Genomic DNA, 27,285 nt, shown 5'->3' with positions numbered 1-27,285 from the left:
GCGAAAAATATAAGTAAGGCGCCTAATATTAAGAAATCTACGAACGATTACAAGTTACTCTCCTCTACAGCCATGCTTTTTCTCAAGTCAATCGTCGAGTGATTGGGGATAAGCTCCGCCTCCAGCGTCATGATAAGACTTGTCACCTACTTCCAGTTTCCTCGGAGCCAGTGCGCAAAGCCTCTCCAACCTCTTCGCTAGCCGCCTGGCCGCAGGTCCCCATCGAGAACTATCCAAGCAGCACCGAGAGTGTTCGTATTCCAGTAACCACAGACGAGCAGGGCATTTTGATGGATGGACGGAGGCTTAAACTAGAGCCCCTCCATATCATTACTGTGACGGAAGAGCCTTAATGTAGACGTACGGGATCGGCCTGATCAGCCCGCATGGTCCAGCCATGTGGCGGCACAGAGCTTCACCAGCCAAACAGAGCTAATATTGCCTTAAATAAGTGTAAAACATTTTAAACAATTAACATATTCATGATAATGCTACTACCCGAAATTTACACAAGCAGCAAAGTAGAATCCACTTGGTTATTGCTCTATCAGCTCTGTATTTGGCTGAGCTCTGTGCTGCCAAGTGGCTACACCGTGCAGGCTTTTCATGTCTGCACCACCGCTCATTCCATAAAATGCCCTGTCTACTTGCACTTGCATTTACTCAAATACCAGACACGCGATATTATTGTAGTAGCAATCGTTTGGCATGAAGTGACCACCGCAAATGCGTAGATGCTGGTGCCGATCGGAAACCAACAGCCCGATGCGTTGCAGGCACTTCACTCACATGTTGCGTTGCAGAGGGATATGACGTCTCAGCTTGACATGTCACTGATTGCTAGATTTGCAGCCCACAATGTAACAAGGGTGATCCACGATGCTCACGAAAAGAAAGCTCGAGTCTAACAATGTTTGCGCAGCTCACATCAACACTGAGCACGTTGTAACACACGCACACAACACTCGCTGCATGCGGGAAGTGCTTGAGTGTAGTGATAAATTGTGTATTCTCTCTCTGCTACTTTTTGTTTTATAGAAACAAATTAACCAACATTCCAATTATTATGAACAACATTTATCCACCATAAAGTTGGAGAAATTATTGATGCCACGACCTCAGTAGCCAACTGGACAGGTCGTCCAACTTAAAAGACCCTCCATGCACGCTTTTTCAGACCAGCTTAAGTACCGCCAACCTATCCTCTGCCTTCGCACATCACCCTTGCTCACCCCTTCGGTTTCCGGCGTCAAGCAGAACTTGCATAGTTCCAGTTTCTGACTTTAGGCAGAAGCAACGCGACTGCTGCATAGAGGTTCGAGCATGCAACAAACGAAAATTCAGGAACTGAAAATCACGAAAGCGGAACTTGTATGACCGATGGATCGGGGCACAGTGGTGTACATCAAAGGTTGGTACTACTTAGCAAAAGCGCTAGCACGTGGATGGAAGGCTTTAGTCCGACTGACGTCAGATGGGCAACACGTGTCAAATGGGGTGGGGCAGTACCATTGCACTCTGTAGCAATGTACATTTTTGAAACCTTATAATAAATTACATGCTTTATACAGAGTGCTTAAATGCACCACTTAATGATCAGGAGGCCATACCCTAACGACTCAGTACATTTGTACAAAATTGTCATAACCGTTTCAGTCCTTTTAACTGTAATGGAGAAGAGAAAAATAATTGATTAGAGCACACAACCATGAGGAGAAATGAAAAACAGTTTGTAGGAGGCGAAGGAAAAACATCAAAGTGCCAACACTTGAATGACAGCAAATTCGTCAGTGCGCTAGAGCTGCCTTGGACATTTGGACAATGCAAAGAGCTGTGCAGTGTACAAGGTATGATTACCCGGCGGTAGAGATCAAGCCGTGTGATCTCGCAGGCATTGCGGACGCGAATTGCCATCTCCCGGTCAGCACTATCGCGCTGCTTGCGCAGCTCCTGCTCCAACTGTTTCACCAGGTCCTTGTAGTCATTGACTTGGGCTTCGTTTGCAGCAGCCATCTTCTGTGCCCACCTGGAAGGCATTGGTATACTGCTCACACGAGACGTTGCATATTGATGTGTTAAAGCTACAGGTCATGTGAATGCAAAATGTCTTCTGACATGGTGTCTCATTCTTGCTTAAGGGGCTCACAAGTGAATTGGCAGGGTTAAAATGCCACCACATGAACTTGCAATATGCAGACACTGGGCTTGGGTTAAAGTCTCGCTGCAAACGGTATAAGGTATACGTTTACATGCATAGGAGCTCCAAATACGTAAAAATCTCGTGCAGTTGAAATGCACATGCACAGGACGTAAAGAATACTTGCATCTCAGCTACACATGCTAAAACTATACGCTTGCATTGCATGCTACCTACCGAGAAGGACTCCGACTAATTTTGTCGCAAGAGCTGCGCTTACTCTTCAGTCCAGATAGCATCAAACTTATCCCATAAGAGCACCAATAGAAAACCATGAAAACACATGGTGCAAGGGAATTTGTAGATTGAAATAATGCCTCAACCACACCATAAGGTAATACATATCTTATGTTCGTGCACTTGGCAAAAGCAGAGCTTTGATTCTGGATCATGAACAAACTTGGTTGAGGCAGTGCCATATACTGCTAACAGAGGGTGTGAATGGGCATGGATTATGGTGATTGCTTCCGTATGTTGTGTAGGCACCTCCCCATGTTGACAAGTTGTTAATGCATAAAATTTTGCACACATGGAAGCATTGTGCACACAAACACGAACTTTTAAGCACATGGAACTAACTACCTTACTCTATTGATTACTGAACAGATAACCACCATGGCCTTCACACAACTTCCCACGACTATTGTACGATGGGGTGCTGATAAGTTCCAGGCTTTGCCGTCTTCCAGATGAAAGAGTAAAATGTGTGGGGGCATGTAACAGCCTAATATTTGATGTTTGCACAGTTACTTATGTTTATGATTCTTGAAACAAGTTTGCAGTGAGAAAGTGTGATGGTAGAGGCACAAGCTAGTTTCATGTCATTGGAGTTACAGACCTTTATGAATTTGTTTTGCCAAGGAAAATCGGCAAAGGACATTCCCACTGAGATGTCATGAACACTGGAGTGAAGCGTCCTTCCTATCAGCACTGTCAAAACCTGGTTATCTCATTTCAAGATTGGGCATTTCACCATTGAAGACGAGCCCTGCATTGGCTGGCCCCCCAACTTCAACTGACCTGGCAATCTGCAATGCTGTCCGCAAGCTGATTAATAAAGACTGGCAAATATCTGCAAAAAGGATAGCCCAGATACTGAAGATCTCATGGGATCGTGTTGGATTTGTTATCTCCAGCATTAAAAACCATTTTCACCCATTTTCAAGCCACACAACATTTTAGCTAGTTTGGTGACCGAGGATGAATCGTGCCTCTACACGTACCTACGATTCTGAAGCCAAGGAACAGGCGAAGGAATAGCGCCAGAGTTGGTCCCTGCACCCAAACACTTTCCACACCCAGAAATTGGCCCCAAAAGTCATGGCATTCATTTTCTGGGGCAAAGAATATACAGTCGACTCCCGTTAATACGAAGTTCACGGACACCGCAAAAAACTTCGAATTAAACGAACTTCCAATTAAGCACAAAACACAAAAAACAGCACTTTATTTGTGGCAAAATCGAGTATTTTCTCTAAGAAAAATAGTCGGTCATCTTGCTTTGCTTCTTCTTGCCGAATCGCGCTGCTGAAAGCAAGTTCTGCAGGCTGTAGATGTGGCGGAACGCTTCGTCCGCGTTACCTTCAGCGGCAAAGAAGCGCTCCGCGAGAGCAAGGCCCACAGCTACATCGGCAGCCTTAGGTTGCGGCTCGCCTTCAACGTCATCGTCGCTTTCCTGGGTCGCTTCCTGGGGCCGAATAATCTCTACAATTTCGCTAACCGTCAGCGCACCGCACGTTTCGACCGCCTTGTCTACGGCAACGTAATCGTCAAAATTGACGTCCCCGAGAGCATCACCAAACTGACGCTTCCTCCACTGAAATTTCAGAGGCATCCTCCGAAGAAGCTGCCACAAAACCGCAAGCCCTCAAGCAGTTTGCGATTGTTTCTTGCTTCACACCATCCCATGCTCGCGCCAACATGTGGATGGCACTAAGCAGGCTCACCTCGTACTTTGTGGAGCTATCCATACACAAAATCATGCGCTCGAGGAGGTGCCGCCTGTACAGGACTTTAACATTCTTGATGATGCCTTGGTCCATTGGCTGCAAAACAGCCGTTGTATTTGCAGGCAAAAATGCGAGGCGTATTGCACTCAAGGCTGGCACATTCACGTGAGCACTGCAGTAATCGACAAGGAACAACACCTTGCGGTTCGAAGCAGCAAACTTGCGGTCCAATTTGCTTATCCAGCTCTTGAAGATTTCGGCCGTCATCCACGCTTTTTTGTTCGCCTCATAGTCCACAGGCAGCGTCTTCACGCCTTTAAAACATCTCGGCTTCGCGGCTTTCCCGATCACAAGTAACCGACATCGTTCCGTGCCAGTCATGTTTGCCGCGATCAGCACCGACACTCTCTCCTTGTTGCGTTTGCCCCCAGCACAGTCATCATCCTTGAATGTCAGGGTCTTCTCTGGTAGAAGCCGATAGAAGAGTGCAGTCTCATCTACATTGAAGATGTCTTCCGGTCTGTATTCGGCGATATTCACGCAGCTTTCCGTCCTTCCACGTGGCGCATGTTTCCTGGTTAAAGGACGCCTTTTCACCACACACACTCTTGAAAACCAGGTCATGGCGATCTTTAAAGCGCGTCAGCCATCCATCTGACGAAACGAAGTCATCGATCCCCAACATTGCTGCAAGCGTTCGGGCTTTCATCGCAACGATGTCTCCGCTGAGAGGAAGTTTGTTGCTCCTGGCCTCCCTAATCCAAACCAGCAGAGCCTTCTCCAACTCTGGGTAAGCGCCGGTGCGCATTCGCTTCTGAGAAGTCTTGAACTTGTCGTTCTCAAATGCATCCATTATTGTGCGCTTGTTCTTGATGTAGTTTGAGAGCGTGTTCGGCTTGATCCCGTACTTCCGCGCTATGTCTTGTTTGGCAGCACCTCCGTTCTCAACTTCCTTGAAAACCTCGACTTTCGTTGCCAGGTCGAGCGTGCGATAAGAGCCACGGTTTGCCATGGCTATAAACTGCGTGACTAGGTACAGTCAATTCCGAATCACCTGTGAAACAACCTAGTCTACAAGCTTCCCGCACAAAGGCGCTCGACCAACACACGCCTCGACATAAGCTGGGCACGCTGCAAGACTGATCTCGCACAATCTCGCCACTGCCAGTATGCAGCGCTGCGTGCACCTATGGCACCCGCGTGGCCTCTACGATTGGCTCCGGCAACGCACGGCAGCCGCGCGTGGCCTCCATCGCCTCCCGCCGGAGTTGATCGTGGAGGCCACGGCAGCCGTAGCAATGAATAATCGCGCCGCTCCAAGAAGGATGGCGTTGCGGGCGGCTGCGGTGGCGATGACACCAACGCGGAGCACGGAACTGTTGCAACACTTGAAAAATTGCACATTCTACCAAAGAATGACGGTCACCTCGAGGATCCCGGCTGAAAATTAACTTCCAATTAAACAATATTACTGGATGAGGACTTCGAATTATCGAGCGATTTCTTCTATAGGATTACATGTAAAACTGATGGGACCAGTACTTCACTTCTAATTAACCGAAAATTCCAATTGGGCGGCTTCGAATTATCGGGAGTCAACTGTAGTCTGTTGGTTGACCTCAGGGCACTACTATTACTGGATAGTATCATGCTAACCTCCTGGAGCAGCTGAAGGAGGCAATACAGATGAAATGTTGTAGAGTTGTTGATCAAAGAAACTCTTCCCTTTTTCTTTGCATGAAAATGCACCTGTGCAAACTTCCAACAATGCCGCTTTCAGACTGAACACCCTTGTTTTCCAATTGGTCTGCCATCACCCTTACTCACCTGATCTGGCCCCTTCAGACTATTATCTGTTCTCGAACTTGAAGAAACACCTAAAGGGGCAACGTGTTGAGGACATTTCCAATGTCAAACATGCCGCGGAGAAGTGGTTTGAACCCCAACAAAAGGACTTTATTTGGAAGGTTTAAAAAAGCTGCTACTGCACTTTACCAAGCGCATCAGTCTCACGGGAGATTATGCCAAATAAATATGTTGATTCATAACTCTGGCTCTCTCCATTCTGGTCAGTCAGGAACTTATCAGCACCCCCTCCTATTTGTGGATGTGCCACTAAAACCACAAGGGTGAAGAGACATGTCGTTCCCTTAACCCTTGAGGGTCAAACTTTTCTAATAAAAAAACATGCACCTGTCGTCAATTTTTTAAATTGCTGTTCCGGTAGTAAAAGACTACTGAAAACTCACGAATACAGTAAAAAATTTTTGCAAACAATTTGGCAACGTTTACCTGGCAACGTTTAACGCTAGAACGTTATCTAGTGAGGCGAGTCTAGCAGTGCTATTGGAGGAATTAGAGGGCAGTAAATGGGATATAATAGGGCTCAGTGAGGTTAGGAGGACAAAAGAAGCATATACAGTGCTAAAAAGCGGGCACGTACTGTGCTACCGAGGCTTAGCAGAGAGACGAGAACAAGGAGTCGGATTCCTGATTAATAAGAATATAGCTGGTAACATACAGGAATTTTATAGCATTAACGAGAGGGTGGCAGGTCTTGTTGTGAAACTTAATAAAAGGTACAAAATGAAGGTTGTACGAACTACGCCCGTACATCCAGTCATGACCAGGAAGTCGAAAGCGTCTATGAAGAAGTGGAATCGGCGATGGGTAGAGTGACAACAAAATACACCATACTGATGGGCGACTTCAACGCCAAGGTAGGCAAGAAGCAGGCTGGAGACAAGGCAGTGGGGGAATATGGCATAGGCTCTAGGAATAGCAGGGGAGAGTTATTAGTAGACTTTGCGGAACAGAATAATATGCGAATAATGAATACCTTCTTCCGCAAGCGGGATAGATGAAAGTGGACGTGAAGGAGCCCGAACGGCGAGACTAGAAATGAAATAGACTTCATACTCTGTGCTAACCCTGGCATCATACAAGATGTGGACGTGCTCAGCAAGGTGCGCTGCAGTGACCATCGGATGGTAAGAACTCGAATTAGCCTAGACCTGAGGAGTGAACGGAAGAAACTGGTACATAAGAAGCCGATAAATGAGTTAGCGTTAAGAGGGAAAATAGAGGAATTCCAGATCAAGCTACAGAACAGGTATTCGGCTTTAAATCAGCAAGAGGACCTTAGTGTTGAAGGAATGAACGACAATTTTGTGGGCATCATCAAGGAGTGTGCAATAGAGGTCAGTGGTAACTCCGTTAAACAGGATACCAGTAAGCTATCGCAGGAGACGAAAGATCTGAACAAGAAATGCCAATGTATGAAAGCCTCTAACCCTACAGCTAGAATAGTACTGACAGAACTTTTGAAGTTACTCAACAAGCACAAGACAGCTGATATAAGGAAGTATAATATGGATAGGACTGAAGATGCTCTCAGGAACGGAGGAAGCCTAAAAGCAGTGATTAAGAAACTAGGAATTGGCAAGAAACAGATGTATGCGTTAAGAGACAAAGCCGGCAATATCATTACTAATATGAATGAGATAGTTCAAGTGGCTGAGGAGTTCTATAGAGATTTATACAGTACCAGTGGCACCCACGACGATAATGGATGAGAGAATAGTCTAGAGAAATTCGAAATCCCACAGGTAACGCCGGAAGAAGTAAAGAAAGCCTTGGGAGCTACGCAAAGGGGGAAGGCAGCTGGGGAGGATCAGGTAACAGCAGATTTGTTGAAGTATGGCGGGCAGATTGTTCTAGAAAAATCTGGCCGCCCTGTATACGCAATGCCTCATGACCTCGAGCATACCGTAATCTTGGAAGAACGCTAACATAATCCTAATCCATAAAAAAGGGGACGCCAACGACTTGAAAAAATTATAGACCGATCAGCTTACTGAATGTTGCCTACAAAGTATTTACTAAGGTAATCGCAAATAGAATAAGGAACACCTTAGACTTCTGTCAACCAAAGGACCAGGCAGGATTCTGTAAGGGCTACTCAACAATACACCATTATCCGGACTATCAATCAGGTGATGGAAAAATGTGCGGAATTTAACCAACCGTTATATAACGCTTTCATTGATTACGAGAAAGCGTTTGATTCAGTCGAAACCTCAGCAGTCATGGAGGCATTGCGGAATCAGGGTGTAGACGAGCTGTATGTAAAAATACTGAAAGATATCTATAGCGGCTCCACAGCCACCGTAGTCCTCCACAAAGAAAGCAACAAAATCCCAATAAAGAAAGGCGTCAGGCAGGGAGATATGATCTCTCCAATGCTATTCACAGCGTGCTTACAGGAGGTATTCAGAGACCTGGATTGGGAAGAATTGGGGATAAAAGTTAATGGAGAATACCTTAATAACTTGCTGATGATATTGCCTTGTTTAGTAACTCAGGGGACCAATTGCAATGCATGCTCACTGACCTTGAGAGGCAAAGCAGAAGAATGGGGAAAATTAAAGTAATGTTTAACAGTCTTGGAAGAGAACAGCAGTTTACGATAGGTAGTGAGGCACTGGAAATGATAAGGGAATACATCTACTTAGGACAGGTAGTGACTGCTTCCCTTCCCTTGGAATCCATTCCGCAAGTCTTAATGACCATCGGTTATCTTCCCTCCTCATTACGTGTCCTGCCCATGCCATGTTTTTTTCTTGATTTCAACTAAGATATCATTAACTTGTGTTTGTCAGTAGGCTCAAGACCTACTACACTGCTTCAGACTCTGGCCTTTAGTCGCTCCGGGACGGCGCTTTTGCCGCCGGGGGTAGTGCTACGGGATAGTATTTCCAATAACGAAGAGCCGAGCAGTAAGAAGACGAAAGACGACGATTAGAAGCTAGCGCGGGCTGTTGCCTCTTGGCCAAGCGCAGCGTATTTTCTTGTAAATATACTTGTACATAGCTTTTCGTCTGCGTCTTCCTACGTAACAATATTTTGGTGTTTGGTCACAATCGAGAAGAGTACGACGGAAGACTTGGCAAGGTGTTGGACCGGTTACACCAGGCAGGGTTTACCCTAAATAAGGTAAAGTGCAAGTTCGGTGTGTCAAGCGTCAAATTCCTGGGTGTTGTGGTCTCTGCAGATGCACCAGACAGCTAAAATTGAAGCTGTTCAGAAGATAGAACCACCCGTGGATGTCGGAGGCGTTCTAAGATTCATGGAAATGGTAAATCATGTCGCAAGATTCCTGCCACATCTGTCGGACATGTCGGCCCCGATTCGAGAACTGATCAAGAGGACAGCCTGAATGTAGGGACCACCTCGGCAAGCAGCCTTCGAAAAAGTAAAAGGTATGCTTTCTTCGAAAACCTGCATGGCCTACTATCACCCAACTCACCCAACAGTGGTCTCTGCCGATGCATGATCAACCAAGGGGCGAAAGACGAGCTGTGGCCTTTACTTCATGCTAGCTCACTAAGCCTGAGCAGAGATACAGCCGGACTGAAAAGGAGGCCTTAGCTGTCACATGGGCCGTACAGCATTTTGACAAATTTCTTCGGGGCCTCCTATTCATTGTTGAAACCGACCATCAGACACTAACTGCTTCTGGGCGAGATGGAGGTAGATTTGCTGCCACCCAGGATACAACACCTGCAGATTCAAGTTGAAGCGCTATCAGTTCAAGGTACTGTACGTTTTGGGCAAGCTGCTAGCTACTGCCAACACATTGTCAAGAGCTCCGTTACCCTCTTCAGACGCTGCAATTGATGAAATTGCTTCTCTTGAAAGCTACATGCAAGTGGTCGTGGAAACCGTTGGCGAGAGCGTGCCTGTTAACTTGGAAACCATGTGAAGGCATCAAGTATCTGATGGCGTCTGCTCTGCCTTGGTCAAGTTCTGCAACTACTGTTTGCCATCTAAGACAAGACCAACAGTAAGCTTGTCAGTGTACTAGAAATACCACAGTGAACTGTCGGTTGCCGACTCACTTTTGTTGAAAGGAGGTAGACTGGTTGTTCCTGCAGCTCTTAAGGCGGAGGTCTTAGGAATGGTACACGAAAGTCATCTCGGAATGGCTCAGTCTAAGGAGAGAGCCCGCAAGTCGGTATGGTGGCCTGGAATAAGCCACAGGATTAAGGAAGTGGTCGAAAAGTGTTAGCAATGGGCAACTGTGGGACAGAAGAGGGCAGAACCCATGATACGGACAGATACCCCAGAGCTCCCATGGCAACAAGTGGGGGCAGACATCTTCCATATTAAAGGTCAGTACTTCCTGTTAGTAGTCGACGATTATTCAAGGTTTCCAGAAGTACTACTGACTGTGCGGAATGTCAAGCAGATCAGTGATTATGGCCCAATTTGGCAAGTCTTCGATGCAACAACGGACCACAGTTTTCGTCACGCGTTGACATACAGCTTTACCCATTGCACGAGTAGCCCAGATTTTCCACAGTCAAATGGGGAAGTGGAATGTGCAGTGCAAATGGTGAAGGAACTGTGGAGGAAGAATGTCGACGATCCCATGGCTCTGCTGGTGTATGGAACACTCCCGGTTCAACAGGCTTCAGTCTTGCTCAGCTTTTGATGGGTCGACACCTGCGCACCCTTTTACCAAAACTTTGTGATCATCTAACTCCGAAACAACCCGACCATAGAACCTTCACAGAGCACGGCAAAGCTGCTAGGCACAGGCAGACCACAGACTGCAACCTTCACCATGGTGCTCAACCACTACCAGGTCTACAAGCTGGCCACAGCGCCTGGGTGACAGATGCCAGGTGCACTGCTCAAGTGCTTAGTCATAGTCAGCGTCCGTGATGCTACGTGGTGGAAAATAAAACGGTGTGATTCAGCAGAACTGTTGTCCGCTTGCTCCCTTTGCTCCCTTTGCTGGTCATAGCGAGTCACCTGGTTCGAGGGTACTGTCACCAGTGCCGGAGACAGCGAAGACAACTGACAGTGCAAGAAAACTGTCGCCAGTGCCAGACACAGTGGAGACAACTGACAGTGTGGGAGAACTGCTGCTGAGCCTGGCGGTGTGGTTTCTCCAGAGGCTCAGCTAAAAATGTGCCTTCCTTACCAGATGCAGACTGCCCGGGGACGGTGCACACCCGGACTCGAAGTCGCTGTTTGCGGTACACTCGATTGGGTCAACATGCTTTTACACCAAAAAGATTGAACCTGTAATTAGTCCACCTTTGTAACAAGGCGGGATGTAGTGTAGAGGGCACTTCCAAACATAACGCCACTAACGACTGATGTTACTGATCATCTGGCCATTCTGTTCTATTGGCCAGTATAAAATATGCAGAAAAATTGCCTGTGGTTTAGCTCTGGTTAACCCTAGTTGAATTGCGAAAGCAAGAGCTGCAAAAGCAGTCTCTTCCACAGTTGAGTCACTCCGGGACGTGGCACGACTTCTAGCGGCAAGTTCGTTAAGACGCTTCTCGAGACCTACGGTGCGTTCTTCTAGCGTCTCTTGAGCGCGTTGTCTCTTCCTCGCTTCGTTCTGCAGTTGTGCGTCTCTTTCGTGCTCTCCATAATGGCTAAATACACTGAGGCGAAGCGCATATATACCCCCCGCAAGGCGGCACCTCCTTTCCCTCTACCCCAGCGGCACATCTGGTGGAGCGAGCGGCAACGGCGTCGCCATCTGTTGGAGCGCGGCTGCGGCGTTGCTAGGCAACGGCAGCTCAAGGTCGTTGGTCGGCCACAGCATATGGCATACGACTGCCTGCATACGGCATACGGCGCGACGAGCCGAAATGGTTCGCTGGCTGGCGTAGTACAGCTTTCCCTTCAATATAGCGAGCAGACATTCCTGTCTGCAGGCATGTGACATGTGATGCTGCTTTGTTTACTACAGGTGCGAAAGTGTAACGACCCTGTTAAGTGCATTTGCGCGGACGGTGGATGAACGAGGGCAGAGGTGGGGGGAGTGAGAGCCAAGAACTTGTCGTGACCGTCCTGATTTCAGAACTTGATGGGTGACAAATCGCGCCAAATCTGGCAAGGAAATGGCGTTGACGGCGCCTGCTATTTGCTGTCGGCGCCGACTACACACCGAGCAGTGATCGTGTCACGTGGTGCATGGTCTTTTCTGTCGTGCAGATTGGCCCTACAATACTCCACCTACCGTAAAGTTGGGTAACCCTCATGTATTTTGGAGAAAAACTAAAAACAAGACATTCCTTGCAATAAATGAGATTGCCGCAAAACATAGGTCCACCACTGTGTGGCGCCAGTACTGTCAATTGTGTCCTTCAGTGCTGGTCTTTTGTGCCTTGCCTTTACTCATTCAAGCATAAACCAACTAGCCCAAACAAGAGTTTTACTTTACTACCATTAAAACAGGAACCTCATTGGTATTCAGTACAACGGAATATCACTAATTCATTAGTTTCAGAGAAAAAGAAAAGTGCTTGATTCTCTTCCACAAATCTTCCTACTGATAAAAAAAATATTTTCCAGACTTTCATATTGTAGAAGTGATCCATAATCGCAGCTGGCATACTAATTTAATGCTACCTTTAAATAGCAACTGAACCATCCTTCGGGCTTGGTGAAAAAAACAGTCCATGGATAGCATACACTGCTGTGAACATCTCAGCCAGATTTTGCAGTCGTGCATGGCCCGTGGAGTGCGAAGTCTTTTTTTCTCAAACTCTCTCTTTTCAACAGAACTATGTTCCTCACTCTTTTCTGTATGCTTTATTTTGCAATATAACAGATTCCCATATGCGGCTACTATTGGCCAATAGCTGTCACCAAACAAGAAGGATGTTATGATCATTGCGCTTCTTACTGTTACTATGTATATTTATTGAGTTTAGTAAAGTTTAATAAGCAGGCTGAAGTAAGTGAAAATCTGTTTTTTGATTTCAATAATAATTACGTACTTCTAGAAGAAGCCAATCATCGTCTGTTTACACTCGGCCGCCTATGTAGGAAATAAACTTTGGCCACCCTGCTTATTGGTGTTGTAGCTGATTCAGATTCCGAGTACTTTTGAACACTCAATTAGCCTCAAACCATGTTAAACTTGAGGTCAGAGCACACACACGCATACCAGTGCGCGCTCACTCCTGGCCGCTCCTGGTTAGATGCCTTGGCAGACTTCACTTCCTATTGAGCTATTGATAGTGCTTCAAAATGTGCAAAGTGGATGTGGCTAATATCTGTCGGTCAAGCTGGTGCAGGACAAAGCTAGTCTGCAGCATGCAGCACGGTCGGGCTGGAGCTAACGAGCGCAAGTAGGCACTCAAGCTCCGTCGTGCACAAAGCAAATGCTGTGCATACGCATCACACTTGCACGTGGATGTGGTCTGCTAAATAGCATAGACACCATGACCCCTGCAATGTGCTGCGATGAGAACATGGCGATGAGCACATTGCTGCTTGCTGAAGACAAGCGTGTGTCTCGTCATAGGTACCAAAATCAGAAATGATAGCATCTATGTCAACATCCAAAACGTGCAGTTCAAATGTGTTGAGCTACGTGCCACGGTCAGTAGGTGGAGAATTGTGGGCACCCCTGCTCTGCCTTAACCTACACAGTGCAAGTCACTGAAGGAGCGGAAACACCGTGTAAGGGACATTGACTAGGCTTCAGCTGAATGCATTGAAGTAATTTTTGTGGCAAAGTATTTCTGAAATAGTCCAATTTAACTTCAAACATATTTCTCGGCTTCAATAAAATGTCGTACAGGGCCCCTTTAGTAAGAGTAGACTGTACTGTATATTGACATGTGTACTTATCTTTCTCAAGTGATCGTTTTTCATCAGCTAATAAATGTTAAACATTATCGCTCAGCACAGGAACGCCTGCATGTATTGGAAGTTTCTTGAATGTCATCGATGGTTCTATGCGTTGTATGTTACCACCGAAGCTTTTGTAATCTGATTATATGCACGACTCGAATTGTGTAGTGCTTACTGGAAGACAAGCGGGCACCAGCGATTACTCTGGAACCTTCGATGACTCATGTATAAGAGCCGAAATGCTTGACCCACTGATCAGAGTTTGATGATGGCCAACTGTGCTCACCACTATCATGCTTTGAGTGTCACTTCCTTTGTGGGCATCGCGATTCACAGTTTTACTACCGCGTTCTTCACCGTCACCATAACGTAACAATATCACAGTCTTGATTTCTATATATCCAAGTTACTGATAGCTTGCTACATCCTTGTTGTGCAATGCTACGAGACTCCCAAGCTTGTTCAGTACCGTATTTTCTTGCCCAAAATGTTAAGCATTAAATTTTGTTAGAAATTTTCTGACATTCAGCTTTCTTGACTGGATTCAGTATTCAATTCAAACTATACTATTTGGTATTTGCACACCCCTAATTAAAAGTATACAGGCGTGACATGCATTAACAGTACTTTTTGGTCCAAATGCAACTGCATCTGGAGAAATGCACAGGGCTTATAACAGGTGCTGTCTCCTAGAAAGATCTCAGATACAAGATTGGAGCTCTGGAAACTGTAAATACAAGGGCTGTTTGTCATGAGTGACTGATGAAACACATGCAAAAGCAGGGTGAATGTGTGAAGATGACGACGATGCCAGTCGGTGAAATGAAGTTGGGGGCACCTTTTGGACACTTGATGTGTGAAGCACGTGAAACGCTTGAAGCACGAGAGAAGACGAAAAAATAAAAAAAAAAGGCAAAGATAGATGAGCGGGCAATGCTGACACGGACATGGACTGGTGCAACGCATTGCCAACTGTGCTCTGGCGACGTGATTGGGATTCATTGGAGACCTAGAATGGAGAGGGGACCTAAGAGTTTGCCAGCGACAGTTCCAGCTCCTGCGCCCTGGCTACGGTACCATGGCAGTGCTCCAAGGCCTCAGTCCAGCCTTGTGAAGCCATCACCTGCCACCATTCAGTGCCACAGAGGCAACCGCCTAGCCCCGTCATCGACCAGGCGCACTACAGAGTACGACCATGTCCTGCACCACATAAGCCATAGGTGCCCTGCCACCATTGTGGAAACCAGCCCCGTCAAGCAACATCGATGAAGGCTGAGGTCTGTGCCTCGTAAGCCTCTGGTGCACTGCCGCCAATGCAGAAACCAGCCCCGTCAAGCGAAATCGATGAAGGCTAACGTCTGCACCACGTCTGAGCTACAATGACAGCGTCTTGTGCACGTCGTAATTGTCAGACTCCTTGTTCTTTACCTTATCAGGAACTGAGAGACTGTAGCTTAAGTGTTGGAGTGTTGTGTATTACTAATAGCTAGGATATAGATTTAGCACATGTTTACAAAGTTATTGTTTGTAGTATTTGTCTTTTTTTACTCGTATTTGTTATATAAGTGTTTTTTTTTTTCTATCATGTACACGCTGTCTCCTGTCAGTTTCTAGAGTGCCCAAATTCGTGACACTACTTGACAACAGCAAGCAATAACACTGGCTGAAGCAACAAGACCACAGCAGGATGAATCAAATGAACACGCACTTGAGCTGGCCTCGGGTGTCCTCCAGGTCCCGCTCGAGTGCCTCGATGGTCTCGAAGAGCTCCTCAGCCTCATCTGCATCCAAGGCCGCAGGTGCTGCTACGTCCTCGGCCATATTTGGTGCAAGGGAACCAACATGAAGCCCTTCACCTCCACTTGCATGGTGCCACCGCTCAGTGAGCCGACGAACAGCCTCTTTGCAGCGAACATGGCGCGATTCCAGCTGCAATGGCACCACTTCAATGGCAACAGCCGAGAACTTAAGCGCATTCAGCGACTCCTCAAGCATGGACATGGCTGGGCAGATGTTGACTACCAGAGAGACTTGCCCACGTGTAGTGAAGTAGGCCTGCATCACCTACAAAAATCCAGAGAAAAAATATGCATATCCAAGGCACACCTTGGAATCATATCTGAAGCAACACCTATGTGGAACAGTTCATTGAATGCTACACAACTAAATAACGCATCCAATTGTACATTTTCATCCTATGCAAAGTGTAATGTCAAGCAATCTTTAAAATTAAATTATGGGGCTTAACGTGCCAAAACCACTTTCTGATTATGAGGCATGCCGTAGTGGAGGACTCCGGAAATTTCGACCACCTGGGGTTCTTTAACATGCACCTAAATCTAAGTACACGGGTGTTTTCGCATTTCGCCCCCATTGAAATGTGGCCGCCACGGCCGGGATTCGATCCCACGACCTCATGCTCAGCAGATAGCCACTGAGCTACCACGGCGGGTATCAAGCAATGTTTGAAGCTGTGAGCCGTGTGGTGCATGACCATAATCTCACGGACTGGTTATGCACTACCATCATGCATAACTAATGCTGAAATGCAAATACGAATTCAGGTGGATGCGCAGTGCAATGCGCAAGCAATGTTGGATGCTTGTAAAAGGAGGAAATGGCGAAACAGTGAGACCTCATTAAACCGTAGTTAGCCGGAAAAAGTATACACTAAACGGTAGTACTGCTTAACCGAAATAGCGCAAGATTGCCCACTTACTTATCAAAAATGGAACTATGAGAGATTGTGATGAAAAGGCAGAAATTATGCAGTATTTATGCACTTCGCGTGACAAAAGCATGTTATTTTCATCTGATGCTGCGGTGGGCTAGCAGCGACGACAACGGCCTCAAACTCACTCAAGCCACGAGCCAGCTTTTTCACCAGCCCCCTCTTTTCGTCGAACATCCTGGCTGACGGTAACGCGCAACATGTGCCACTGCCAAGCCTGAATCACCCGTGCTGTCGCTTTTCGTGTCGTTAGGCGACACTTCGGCAATAACAGAGGCAACGATGGCGAAAAGTCGAACCTCGTAGCAGACATATTTTCAGTTGCAGCAGCATTGCCTACCAACTTCTTCGTGTTTCCAAATGCTACACACCATAGTCAACGGTAGATCCCTCTCGCATGCAAGCTCGACTTCTTCATGCCATGTTCGATAGTACGAACAATGTCTAATTTTTCTTCCATGCTGAGCGTCCCATTTCTGTCCTAGCTTGCCCAACACCACAACACGGGCCACAACGCTCTGACTCTGGCAAGGCACCAAAGTAATGATGTGGCCTCACCCTTACAAGCGCCCTCTGCGTTTACGTTTGGAGGCCATTCTGATCTCTCAGAATCGTTCTGCCAGGCCGACATACTGCCATGATTTTGTGACGAAAAGTGGAAACACTATGTGCTAGCCAATACATATGCAATAAGCTGGTACGGTTTACGCAGATACAAAATGCATTATGTTCAATAGTCGCTGAGTCGATAAGTTCACTTTAACACTTTTGAAACGAAACTACTGTTTAAGCGGGTACAGTTTAACGAGGTTTTACTGCAATAGGTGTGCGCACAAAAGCATGACATATATTTGGCTGCATTAAACAATTTATATACCTCTTGGATTACAATAGCATGTACCCATTCTGGACGACTGGCCAAGAATGGGCACACAGCCAGTGGCACATATCCAATGGCTAGATGAAATAAAATCAGGTAAATCAAATAAGCCATTGAATATTACGCGCTACTCAAAGAGGCAACCACATGCATGCAATAATCAAGCGAGGGCAAAAGGTGACTTGACAGGTGGACCGTAATATTTTCTCGAATTCACTTTGTTAATGGAAACTCGTCAGGAAGTGATACATACTAGAAATCTTTGGTAACAAAGGAAACAGTTTACTATATTCAAAGCATCAATACAAAAACGTTTTTTCTCTGTCTCTTGGTCCTATCTGGCCATCAGTCTGGGCCACTGTCCCTCCGTTCAAGTTGGGGAGACGGTTTCCTCCTCGCTTGCGATTTTTTCTTTCTTTGGACCCCGCTTCATTCCCAAGGTTGTTTTTCAGTTTTTTTCCCGAAGACAGCCCCGTTTCATTTCTTTTCTGCATTTTTCTGCAGACCCTGTCACATCGAGGTGTGGGACAACTTTGTGGACGCAACATCGCAAAAAGTAGCAATTCATTCTTCTCTGAATAAGTACAATCATACTACCCTTGTTAGAAAGAACCGCAAATGTTCACAAGGTCAACATTTTAGACGGAAAGTACTAGATCTAATTTTAACCCTTATAGGGTTAAATTTTTCCACAAAAGCTGTGCTCCTGTGGTGATTGTCTTAATGCAGATTCCAGTATTAGGAAGCTATTGAAAACTCATGAATACAGCAAAAATGTATTGCAAGCAACATTTTGTCTGTTTACTCGCACCAACAGTATGCACACGAATCCACTACACCAAGAGATCGAGAAAAATGTCCACCGATATTCATGGCTACCAATTTGTTGTCCCAAAAGCACGTCTCACCAGAAGAAACGCTTGAGCAGTTGCTGACAGATGAGGTAATCCATGCGGCCATATTGAAATAACTACTGCACCCCAGTGTATGGGACAACGCATACAGCAAACGAAGGCAAAAAGAAAAAAGATTGGTACTTCAGAACTGATGCTACTGATGAACTGATGCTAAACGATAGCATCTCCTGACACTGCATGCCTTGAAGGTAGCAGACGCTCACGCAAGCAAGCGATCGAGTGCTCAAGAGGTAAACACGTTGAGTCGTATGCACTGGTAAGTAGAAACAATTTCAAATAACTTTGGGTGACTTCATAGAGATGGCAGCCCCTTTTAACAACCAGTAGTGTAGAATATGAGTGCGAAATATCAAATATAAGATTGGCGCCACACATGTAGGTCAAGAACCATGTAGGATGGATCAGTGGCGCGTACACGCCCAGCAAAAACACCCAAAGGGTCAAGATACCTTCATCGCCAGCGAAAAAGCATTCCACATAGCCTACGTTACATGCTGCAGCGTCATCTGGCATACAGAAATTAAAACACTTTCGCAGCTCTCAGGTGTCTAATGATGAAACATCAGCTATTTTGTCCTCAGCATGAAATGAGACAAGTCAAAGCCTGAAGCTCATATGCGCAAGTTTCTAATGAAATGGTGATCAATTGATCTATTGCCTGAGGCAAAGCTGGTAGACCCCAGGGGTGGTGCCAGTCGGCTACAATAGTTCATGTTGAAACGAGCTTGGCTCCTGTGAATGTGACTTTCCCTCAAAAGACTTGTTTGCTTTGCATGCAAGTTCAATCACCTTTGCGTAACTCTGCTCTCATAGAGCATACAATATCTTGTCTCACATTAGGTCTGTATCTTTTAGAGAAGCCTCAAGCTAACAAATAATTGGACAGACTTTATGGCACAATTATTTCATTAGTATGCATAACACAGGTGTGCTCATTGGCGCTACTTTAACAGTCAAAATTTCTTGGAGAGAATTTGAACCCAGCAGACATGCAACAGCCCAAGCGCAGGTGGTGGGGGTAGGTGAAAAAGGCCTTGGTTTAAAAGCACAGCAAAACCCCGTTAATTTGGGAGATTAGATCCGTCCCCTGGACCCTACAGGTGTAAGCATTATTTAATGCAATCAAACTCATTCATTTGGACTTACTTGGACAACTCTCAGATCTCGACAAGTGCCGCAAATGGGCAGCACAAGAGACGAGAAACTGCGCTAGCGCCCAACTGAAACGAAGCAGTGGAGTCTGCATCGCCTCAGTCATCAGTGGAATTCATATGTGAATGACAGCAACACTACAATGCTTTGTCCCTATTTGTGCCTTCAAAGCTTTTTCTTGCGTTCACCACCGCGCATAACACAACGTCGGCCGCGTGCCTTCATAACTGTGTAGTCGCCGTCTATGACTGCATCGATAGCGGCTGCTTCGTCCTCAGCGGTTGCAGCAAACGGTCGTTTCGTTTTGAATAAATGCAAAGTTGTCAAGGATAAAGAGCACTGGCTCTATCGCAATGGACAGATGGTCTTTTGACGACCAGCGCAATCGCTAAAAAATAATGAAGATGTACGCGCGGTAGTGAAAAGAGCATCTCAGACGAACACGTGCGCCGCAACCGTGCTGCGCAGGAAGTCGCAAGGCCTTTATCGCTGGGAGCACTTATCAGTTACTAGATGAGAATAGCAGCTTCCGCACTGCTTTTGAGCAAAATAATAACAGAATTTGCCGAGTCATTCAGTAAATAAAAGCGTGTCGATGTAAACACTTGTTCATTTTCTTGATACCCTCGATAATTAGACATTCGCTTAATTCGGACACTTTTTCAGTCCCGTGAAATCCAAATTACCAAGGTTTCACTGTACTATGTACGTTTGCGTAACGTAACTTACAGAAGCCTGTCAAACTGCAGCCATCTTCAAGAGATACACTCAGTTGAACTGGCAACTAAACCTGCCACTTATATATCTCTTCCACGGCATGTCCAAATCCCTTGGCTGTTGACTACACACTTGAAATTGGAATGCAATCAAAAAAAACTTTTCGACATTTTCACTTGCAATGTGCCTGCTGCAGGTATACATACTTTGCATAATGTTTCGATTGTGCAAGAAATAAATAAAGCAACAACCCCTCCTTCCCACTTGAAGACTAATCCATTGTTAGTCTTTTTCATGACCATAAAATGCCAGTGTGAAAGCATGTTACAAGTGGCTCAAAGACAGCAAAACGGACAAAATTGCTTGATGTCAAGCAGCGCATTACTGAAATGGTGTGAACAAAATCTAGACACGTTACAATGCAATCATACCTGGGTGAGCTTGCTCTCTCGGAAGGGCACTGGAGCCTTCCTGGATGCATCCTTGTTGTTACGCAAGCCCTCCAGGCAGCGGCTGAGCACCATCAGAGAGGTGTTGATGCGGCCAGCTTCGCGAAGCCGTGACCCATCAGTACCAGCTTTGGATGGCCTCTCCGAACCCGCCAGGTCGCAGAGCATTAACGTGCTGACATGCCAGTTCCGGCTACCATCCCGGCTGTCCACCCCAGAGGCTACGAGTCGCACAGTGAAGACGCAGTGGCTACGGCTCGAGCTGCGGTTCAGCTGCGTCTCGGCAAAGGTCTGGTTCTCGCGTGCCAGGCAGAGCAGCCGATGCGCTTCATCGGCCGAGTGCACAGGCACTTCGACAAGCCCACGCACAAATGCACGTTTGGCCCGGTCTTCACCCAACTTGAGAATGGTACGTCGCTGGCCCCCTTTTTTCTTTGAGGCTGCCTCAGCTGATGGCAACAGCAGGTCATAGATGCCCTCATTGTAAATTTCATAGAAGGAAAGCCACAGCAGTGCCTGTTGACAGATGTGGTAACGACAACTATAGAGAGCAACCCTGTGAAGAGCAATAACTAACATACCTCAAACACTTCCCAGAATGTTTCCGCCATGAAAGCATTTAAACCTGTTATCCATGTAGCAATCATACTTTTTGAATTTCAGCACCTACCCACAAGCTTGATGTACACATGAAGTCTAGGATTTTATAGCAATTCCACTTATTTGGGCCACCTTTATGCAAGATAAGCGGCAAAAATGTTACTAATGTTTATCCCTTGCTCACTTTCGAAAGGAACACATGTTGGTTAACTGATGAAGTTTCTTAGCCTGGTGCACATACTGTCAAAAATTGTGAGAATTGCGCAAGAAACACAAACTAGGTGCTGTCTTTATGCCGCCTTTAGCTTCCTCCGCCCATGGCAGGTCATTTGGCACACAAGAAGCATAGCGCTTTCACCACTCTAGATTAATTGATAATAAAACCGGTTTTCATTAGACACAACAAGAAAAATAATTCGACTATCAAAATTACCCTTCTACAATACCAGAAAAGCCACTTTTACCATGAGAAGAGGCATGGATAGCCAGAAAAGACAGGTGGTGACACTAATAGTCTTGTCCTGCACCAGCACACCATAATGTCATGGACTGACACTGTCTGCTCAGGCGTGGCTAGTCCACCCCACCCTGCCCACCCCCCTCTTTTTAATCAATGAAGTTTGCCTATACTGTATGAACCACTTCTTCAAAGCAATACTAAAGAGAAACATAATTTAAGCTGTATCAATAGAAAACTATTCTACAATACCAAAAAAACAACTCTTACCATAAATAGACTACAAGGGCCAAAGACTGAATCTAGCAAGTGTCAACAACTTTATCGAGCCACAATGGGCCAAATAGGGGAATATAACTTAAAGATTCACGATTTCACACTGATATACCGGCGCAGGGGTTTTGGCCTGAAATTCAAACGATAGAACACTGGCCTTCATTTTCTCTTCTAATAATTGACCTCTTACTGCGAAATTAGTGAAAATGTTTTGAAAAAAATACCATAAAATACCAATCACCCCCCCCCTTTATGCAAGTGCCCCTTCCCATGATCCAATTTCGAGTTTTTGTTCACTGCCCCAACATTCCCTGTATTATCCTTATGTCCAGGGGGGTGAGAGGGCATTTGATTGGTATTTTACGGTAGTTATCAGCCTAAACTGATTTAGTATCCCTTTAAGAAATACATCTAAAAACGTGACATCACCCAAAGTTGTTCATCTGATTTATGCCAGTACAACTGCTCCAATTTCGGAATTTATGGCACCTCATCACATCCCAACTTTGGAAAAAGGAAAGCACTTACTGATTAAAATTCTTATATGCTTACTTCCCTCACAAAAACTTAAATTACCTACATGCTGTATCTGCAATTTCACTTAAGTCAAATGAGCCACCGCTATGATAGTAATCTTGTTCACTTCTTTTGCGCACTAATCTTTCAAAATGCTTGTTTAGTGCACAAAATTATGTAATTACGGACTGCCAGCCAATGCTGCACATTTTCAAATTTTGAAGAAAGTGTTTTAATGTGTAAGGTATTTGACAGATAGTATAACCAACTTTCACAATTTATTCATTGCGTTCGGATACCTCTTATAAACCACTACTATACCTAAGATACACTGCACTGAATGTGGCTTTCCCATTGTAATTTTTGTAGACACTGTCAAATTATAGCAATTGCTACTTTTACTTTGAGTTCTGATGAGTCCTATAAAAGATTGTCCCGCTGCTTAGTCTTTAGACTGTTTTATGTTCTAAATACATAAAATAAGTATTCTAGAAGAGCCAAAGACTTTACTTGACAAGATTACAAAGCATACGTTGAGCCACAAGAGCTCAAATTTGGGAAAATACTTTGAAATCCACCACTTCAATATGATGAAGTGCAAAATTGATCAATGTGCGAAATTTTTTAAAGAGAAGCTGGCCCTCATTTCCATTTCTGGTGATTAACTTCTAACTGTAAAATTAATGAAAATATTCAGAGGATAATTTACCAGTCCAAATTGATTTATTGCCCACTGAATGTTGACACCACTGCAATAGCAAACTCACCTGTGCGTTCTCACCATAGCCACCGTCACTGCTACGTGACAGGAACAGTGACCCATCACTGTCATTAGCAGGCAGATGGAAGGTGCTGAAGTCTGCAGCACTGCGGGCTCCCTTCTCACCCAACAATTTAGCTTTCTGCAAGAGCACCGAGGCCTCCTCGTCTGCACTGAGCGAGACAATGTCGTCAAAGCAGTCCGGGCGGACTGGTGCACCCTTGCACACCTGAGTGGAGCAAAGGAGAATTCGGGAGACATTCAGAAGATTACAAGCAGATTGTTGGACTGTTGGGAGCTGGTGCCAAACAAGCAAGAGGCTTGCGAGACACAGTAGTGGAGGGCTCCAGATCGATTTTGACCACTTAGGGTTCTTTGCAACCAATGCTCGGCACAGAAGCATTTTTTGCATTCCACCCCAATTAGAATCTGGCTGGGTATGAAACCCAGAACCCTGTGCTCAGCAGCACAAAATGTGATAGCCACTGCAGTAGGTGGGAACACTGGCTCTATCTTATGCACAAGGGGTCCACCAGCCTTAACAGAAAACTTGCAGACCCTTGTAGAAATGCGAAGGTTGTGGGTTCGGTTCCCACCTGCGGCAAGTTGTTTTTTTCATCCACTTTAATTTCCATTAATTTATCGTTTCTTTATTTCATTTATTAAGCACAAGTAATTTCCCCTATGTTGTCCTTGGTGTCAGTGTTTGTTGGCTTCTTATGATATGACTAATAAAAATCGGGACCCTCGGTTAACCCCCTCTCTTCTCGTTTAGACCCTTGTAGAGTAACAGCTTAGAGAATTAGCAAGACAAGGAAATGTTGAGGACAGTAGCCTTAAACAATGTAATGTTGTGCCACTACAAAAAATTGCTACAATCTTGGCTAGAGGCCCTGAAAAAAAATTAGCTTTTCCATTTTCTTTGTGTTTAATGTGAAGACTAGGCTAAGCGTGCACCAATTTTATGCGTCAGTGATAATAAGCGAGTGTATAGCCTGGTGTCTACAAAACAAATGCAAAGACACCAGCTCTCTCCAAATCTGTCTCATGCGAGCTACAAACTGAATCGCAGATGCTGTGCGATAATTCAGTGGTTAGCATTCCAGCCACAAAAGTGCACATTGCCACGAGATCAATCCGCAACGGCAACAATTGGCGAATAAAGTCTTTCTTTGCCAAATGGTGCTGTGGCCTGCCATGAAGAGGCGAAGCTCCAACATGCAATAAGTGGCTGATAGATGTCCGAGCGCTCCAACTTAAGTCCCCATCACAGACTTCACCAGTAAAGCAAACATTAAAATAAGACTGGCTGCAATTGAAACCAGGGGTGGAATTGCTGGAAGAGCTGTCGAAATAATTTTTGGCACAAGAAAAGCTTGGATTTTATTGAATATTTTCATTTTGAAGCAGAACATCCCAAATCTGAAGCACCATAATGGATTAAGTCATGGTCATTTTTACACTACTAAATGCTTACAGGTAAAGCACATCGAGGGGGGTATTTCAGCAGAACCCAGCATCAAAGGGCACGAAGCGTGGCTACTGCAGATGAAGTTTCTCTCGTGCACTCCTTGGCATGAAGGCAACAAGGAGAAAAGGAGGCCAGTAGCTGCTTTAACTGGTAATTAACATGACATGAATGATAACCTTATGTGCAGGCTGCTCTGCTGACTGAAGTTTCTCTCGTGCACTCCTTGGCACGAAGGCAACAAGGAGAAAAAGAGGCCAGTAGCTGCTTTAACTGGTAATTCACATGACATGAATGATAACCTTATGTACAGGCTGCTCTGCTGACTGCGAGCTGAAGGCCAAGGTAGGGCAGAAATGATTAACAGTGGTTTAACAAGGGATGTCATGGGAGCAAATGTTTTGACCAGGGGACTTCAACAAGGTTTCGGCAAGTCCCCCTAGAGTAATTTTACAAGCGATCAAACATGCATGTCGGCTTGATATTTTTTTGTCTGGCGTATTTATCTGTTCTGCAGACAAATTCAAAGTGCATGGAACTGACAAGTTGATTCTTCCCAAGAAGCGTTCTTTGCAAGCAAAAAAAAAAAAACCCACCTGAAGGTGGGCTGTGGGCATCTGGCAAGCTACTCTGAAATAGGTGGGCGTTTTCTCGCTTCATGGTTGAATCCAACGCAGTTGTGTCGAAAACCTCTGTTATTCGTTTTGATATGGTTGAATGCAAATAACTTCCATGTGGTTTTTATGCTGTTCACAAAAGAAAAAACTATTTAAATATCCCGATCGTAACCCAAATGTGAAAACTTTTGTACCATTGATGTGCTTTCACACATTTTTTTCATACAGGAACTTGATGATGATGATGATGATGTGTGTTGTTTTGTGGCGCAAGGGCCAGGTTTGGCCAAAGAGCGCCATGACAGGTGGTAATGTTGACAATGTATTATGGAAGATGTGACTTGGCTGTAAAGTGGCCTAAAAATAGTCGCTGTAGAGTGCGTAAAATCTGCGTGCTATAAAATTATGGCGATGACTAATGACGAATACTATGAACACTAGAATGTATTGGGAAAAATGATGCAATGTACAAAATATGTGAGATGCTAAAATTTTCTAAGGGCACCACTGCCTCGTCAAAACCCTTGAACCCAAGGGACGAGAGGCATGTGCTATTCGAAACAACTATCACAGCGCTATCCTCTATAGAGAGGAGGCGCTACGAACGTATGGGCTAGTTACATGTAATACAACATCTTTCAGAAAACCTAGGACAGTGCTGGTGTCAAAGAGCGGTTCTGCACCGAGTAACATAACAGGATGAAGGGGGATGTGCTGCCGGTATGCTAGGGGAAAATGCTTCTTTCTTTCATATTCGGCTTCCCGACACTCCAGCAGGACGTGGAGGACGGTCAGCCTCTCCCCGCATCTACCGCAGGTTGGAGGCTCGTTTCCAGTGAGTAAAAAGTTGTGCGTGCCAAATGTGTGTCCTATTCTTAGGCGACAGAATAGGACATCTGTCCGGCGTGACTTTGTTACAGGAGGCCAGAAACCTAATTTTGGCTTTATTACATGCAACTTATTATTTGTTTCCAGGTCCCACAATCGTTGCCAGTAGTTTCGCAGTTTCCTTCTTAAGAAGGGTTTCAAGTCTGTGACAGGGACCGCAGCGGTAGAATTAACAGTGTGTGATGCAATTGATGTGGCCATCTGGTCCGCTAGAACATTACCCTGGATGCCCCTATGGCCAGGCACCCAGCATATAATCACATGCTGGTTTGATACATATGCTTTACATAAGACGGAATAGAGTTCAATTATTATAGGATTTTTGTGCTTACAGAACGACATCAAAGACTTCACAACACTAAGGGAGTCCGTATATACAACTGATTTTTCGAGTTTTGATTTCCTTATATGCTTCACGGTCGACAATATTGCGTAGGCCTCAGCCGTGAAGATACTAGTTTCCGGATGCAGTAAATCGGATTCCGAGAAGGATGGACCGACGGCTGCATATGACACCCCCTCGCGTGACTTCGATGCGTCTGTGTAGAACTCAGTGCAGGAGTATTTGTACTGGAGTTCGCGGAAATGCATTTGGATTTCAATCTCTGGAGCATGCTTGGTGACTTCCACGAAAGATATATCACATTGTATGAGCTGCCACTCCCAAGGAGGTAGCAGCTTGGTTGGATGCATTAGGGGAAGCTCGAGGAGTGGAACGTGCATTTCTTCACTAAGCTCCCTCACACGCAGCGAGAAAGGCTGTCTTACGGAGGGACGATTGCGAAAGAGTGTAGCATATGTCACGTCATTAACGGTATTAAAACAGGGATGTTCAGGATTTGAGTGTACTTTCAGTAAATATGTTTGGCTGATGTACGTTCTCTGGATATGAAGCGACCACTCATTCGATTCTGCATATAAACTTTGTACGGGACTCGTTCTGAAAGCTCCTGTGGCTAAACGGATACCTAGATGGTGGACCGGATCTAGCATCTTTAGCGCGCTCGGGGCTGCAGAATGGTAGATCACGGCACCATAA

The 27,285-nt window shown here is 45.5% G+C and overlaps 1 protein-coding gene across 3 annotated transcripts in view; it reads right to left on the bottom strand.

The window, feature by feature from the left end:
- Nucleotides 1–27,285, bottom strand: part of LOC135899943 (kinesin-like protein KIF20A) — a 93,898-nt gene that overhangs the window by 41,405 nt on the left and 25,208 nt on the right. For all 3 annotated transcript variants that reach the window (XM_070537773.1, XM_065429318.2, XM_065429319.2), the window contains exons 5-8: nt 23,281–23,502; nt 20,647–21,180; nt 15,527–15,882; nt 1,858–2,026 (exon numbers count right to left, since the gene is read on the bottom strand). In XM_070537773.1, coding sequence (XP_070393874.1) covers nt 1,858–2,026; nt 15,527–15,882; nt 20,647–21,180; nt 23,281–23,502 — 1,281 coding nt within the window. The remainder of the gene's footprint in view (nt 1–1,857; nt 2,027–15,526; nt 15,883–20,646; nt 21,181–23,280; nt 23,503–27,285) is intronic.

This window comes from Dermacentor albipictus, chromosome 4 (genome assembly GCF_038994185.2).
Source record: "Dermacentor albipictus isolate Rhodes 1998 colony chromosome 4, USDA_Dalb.pri_finalv2, whole genome shotgun sequence".
Taxonomy (NCBI): domain Eukaryota; kingdom Metazoa; phylum Arthropoda; class Arachnida; order Ixodida; family Ixodidae; genus Dermacentor; species Dermacentor albipictus.
Note: the sequence above shows the minus strand (reverse complement) of the source record. Positions and strands in the feature narration are given on the sequence as shown.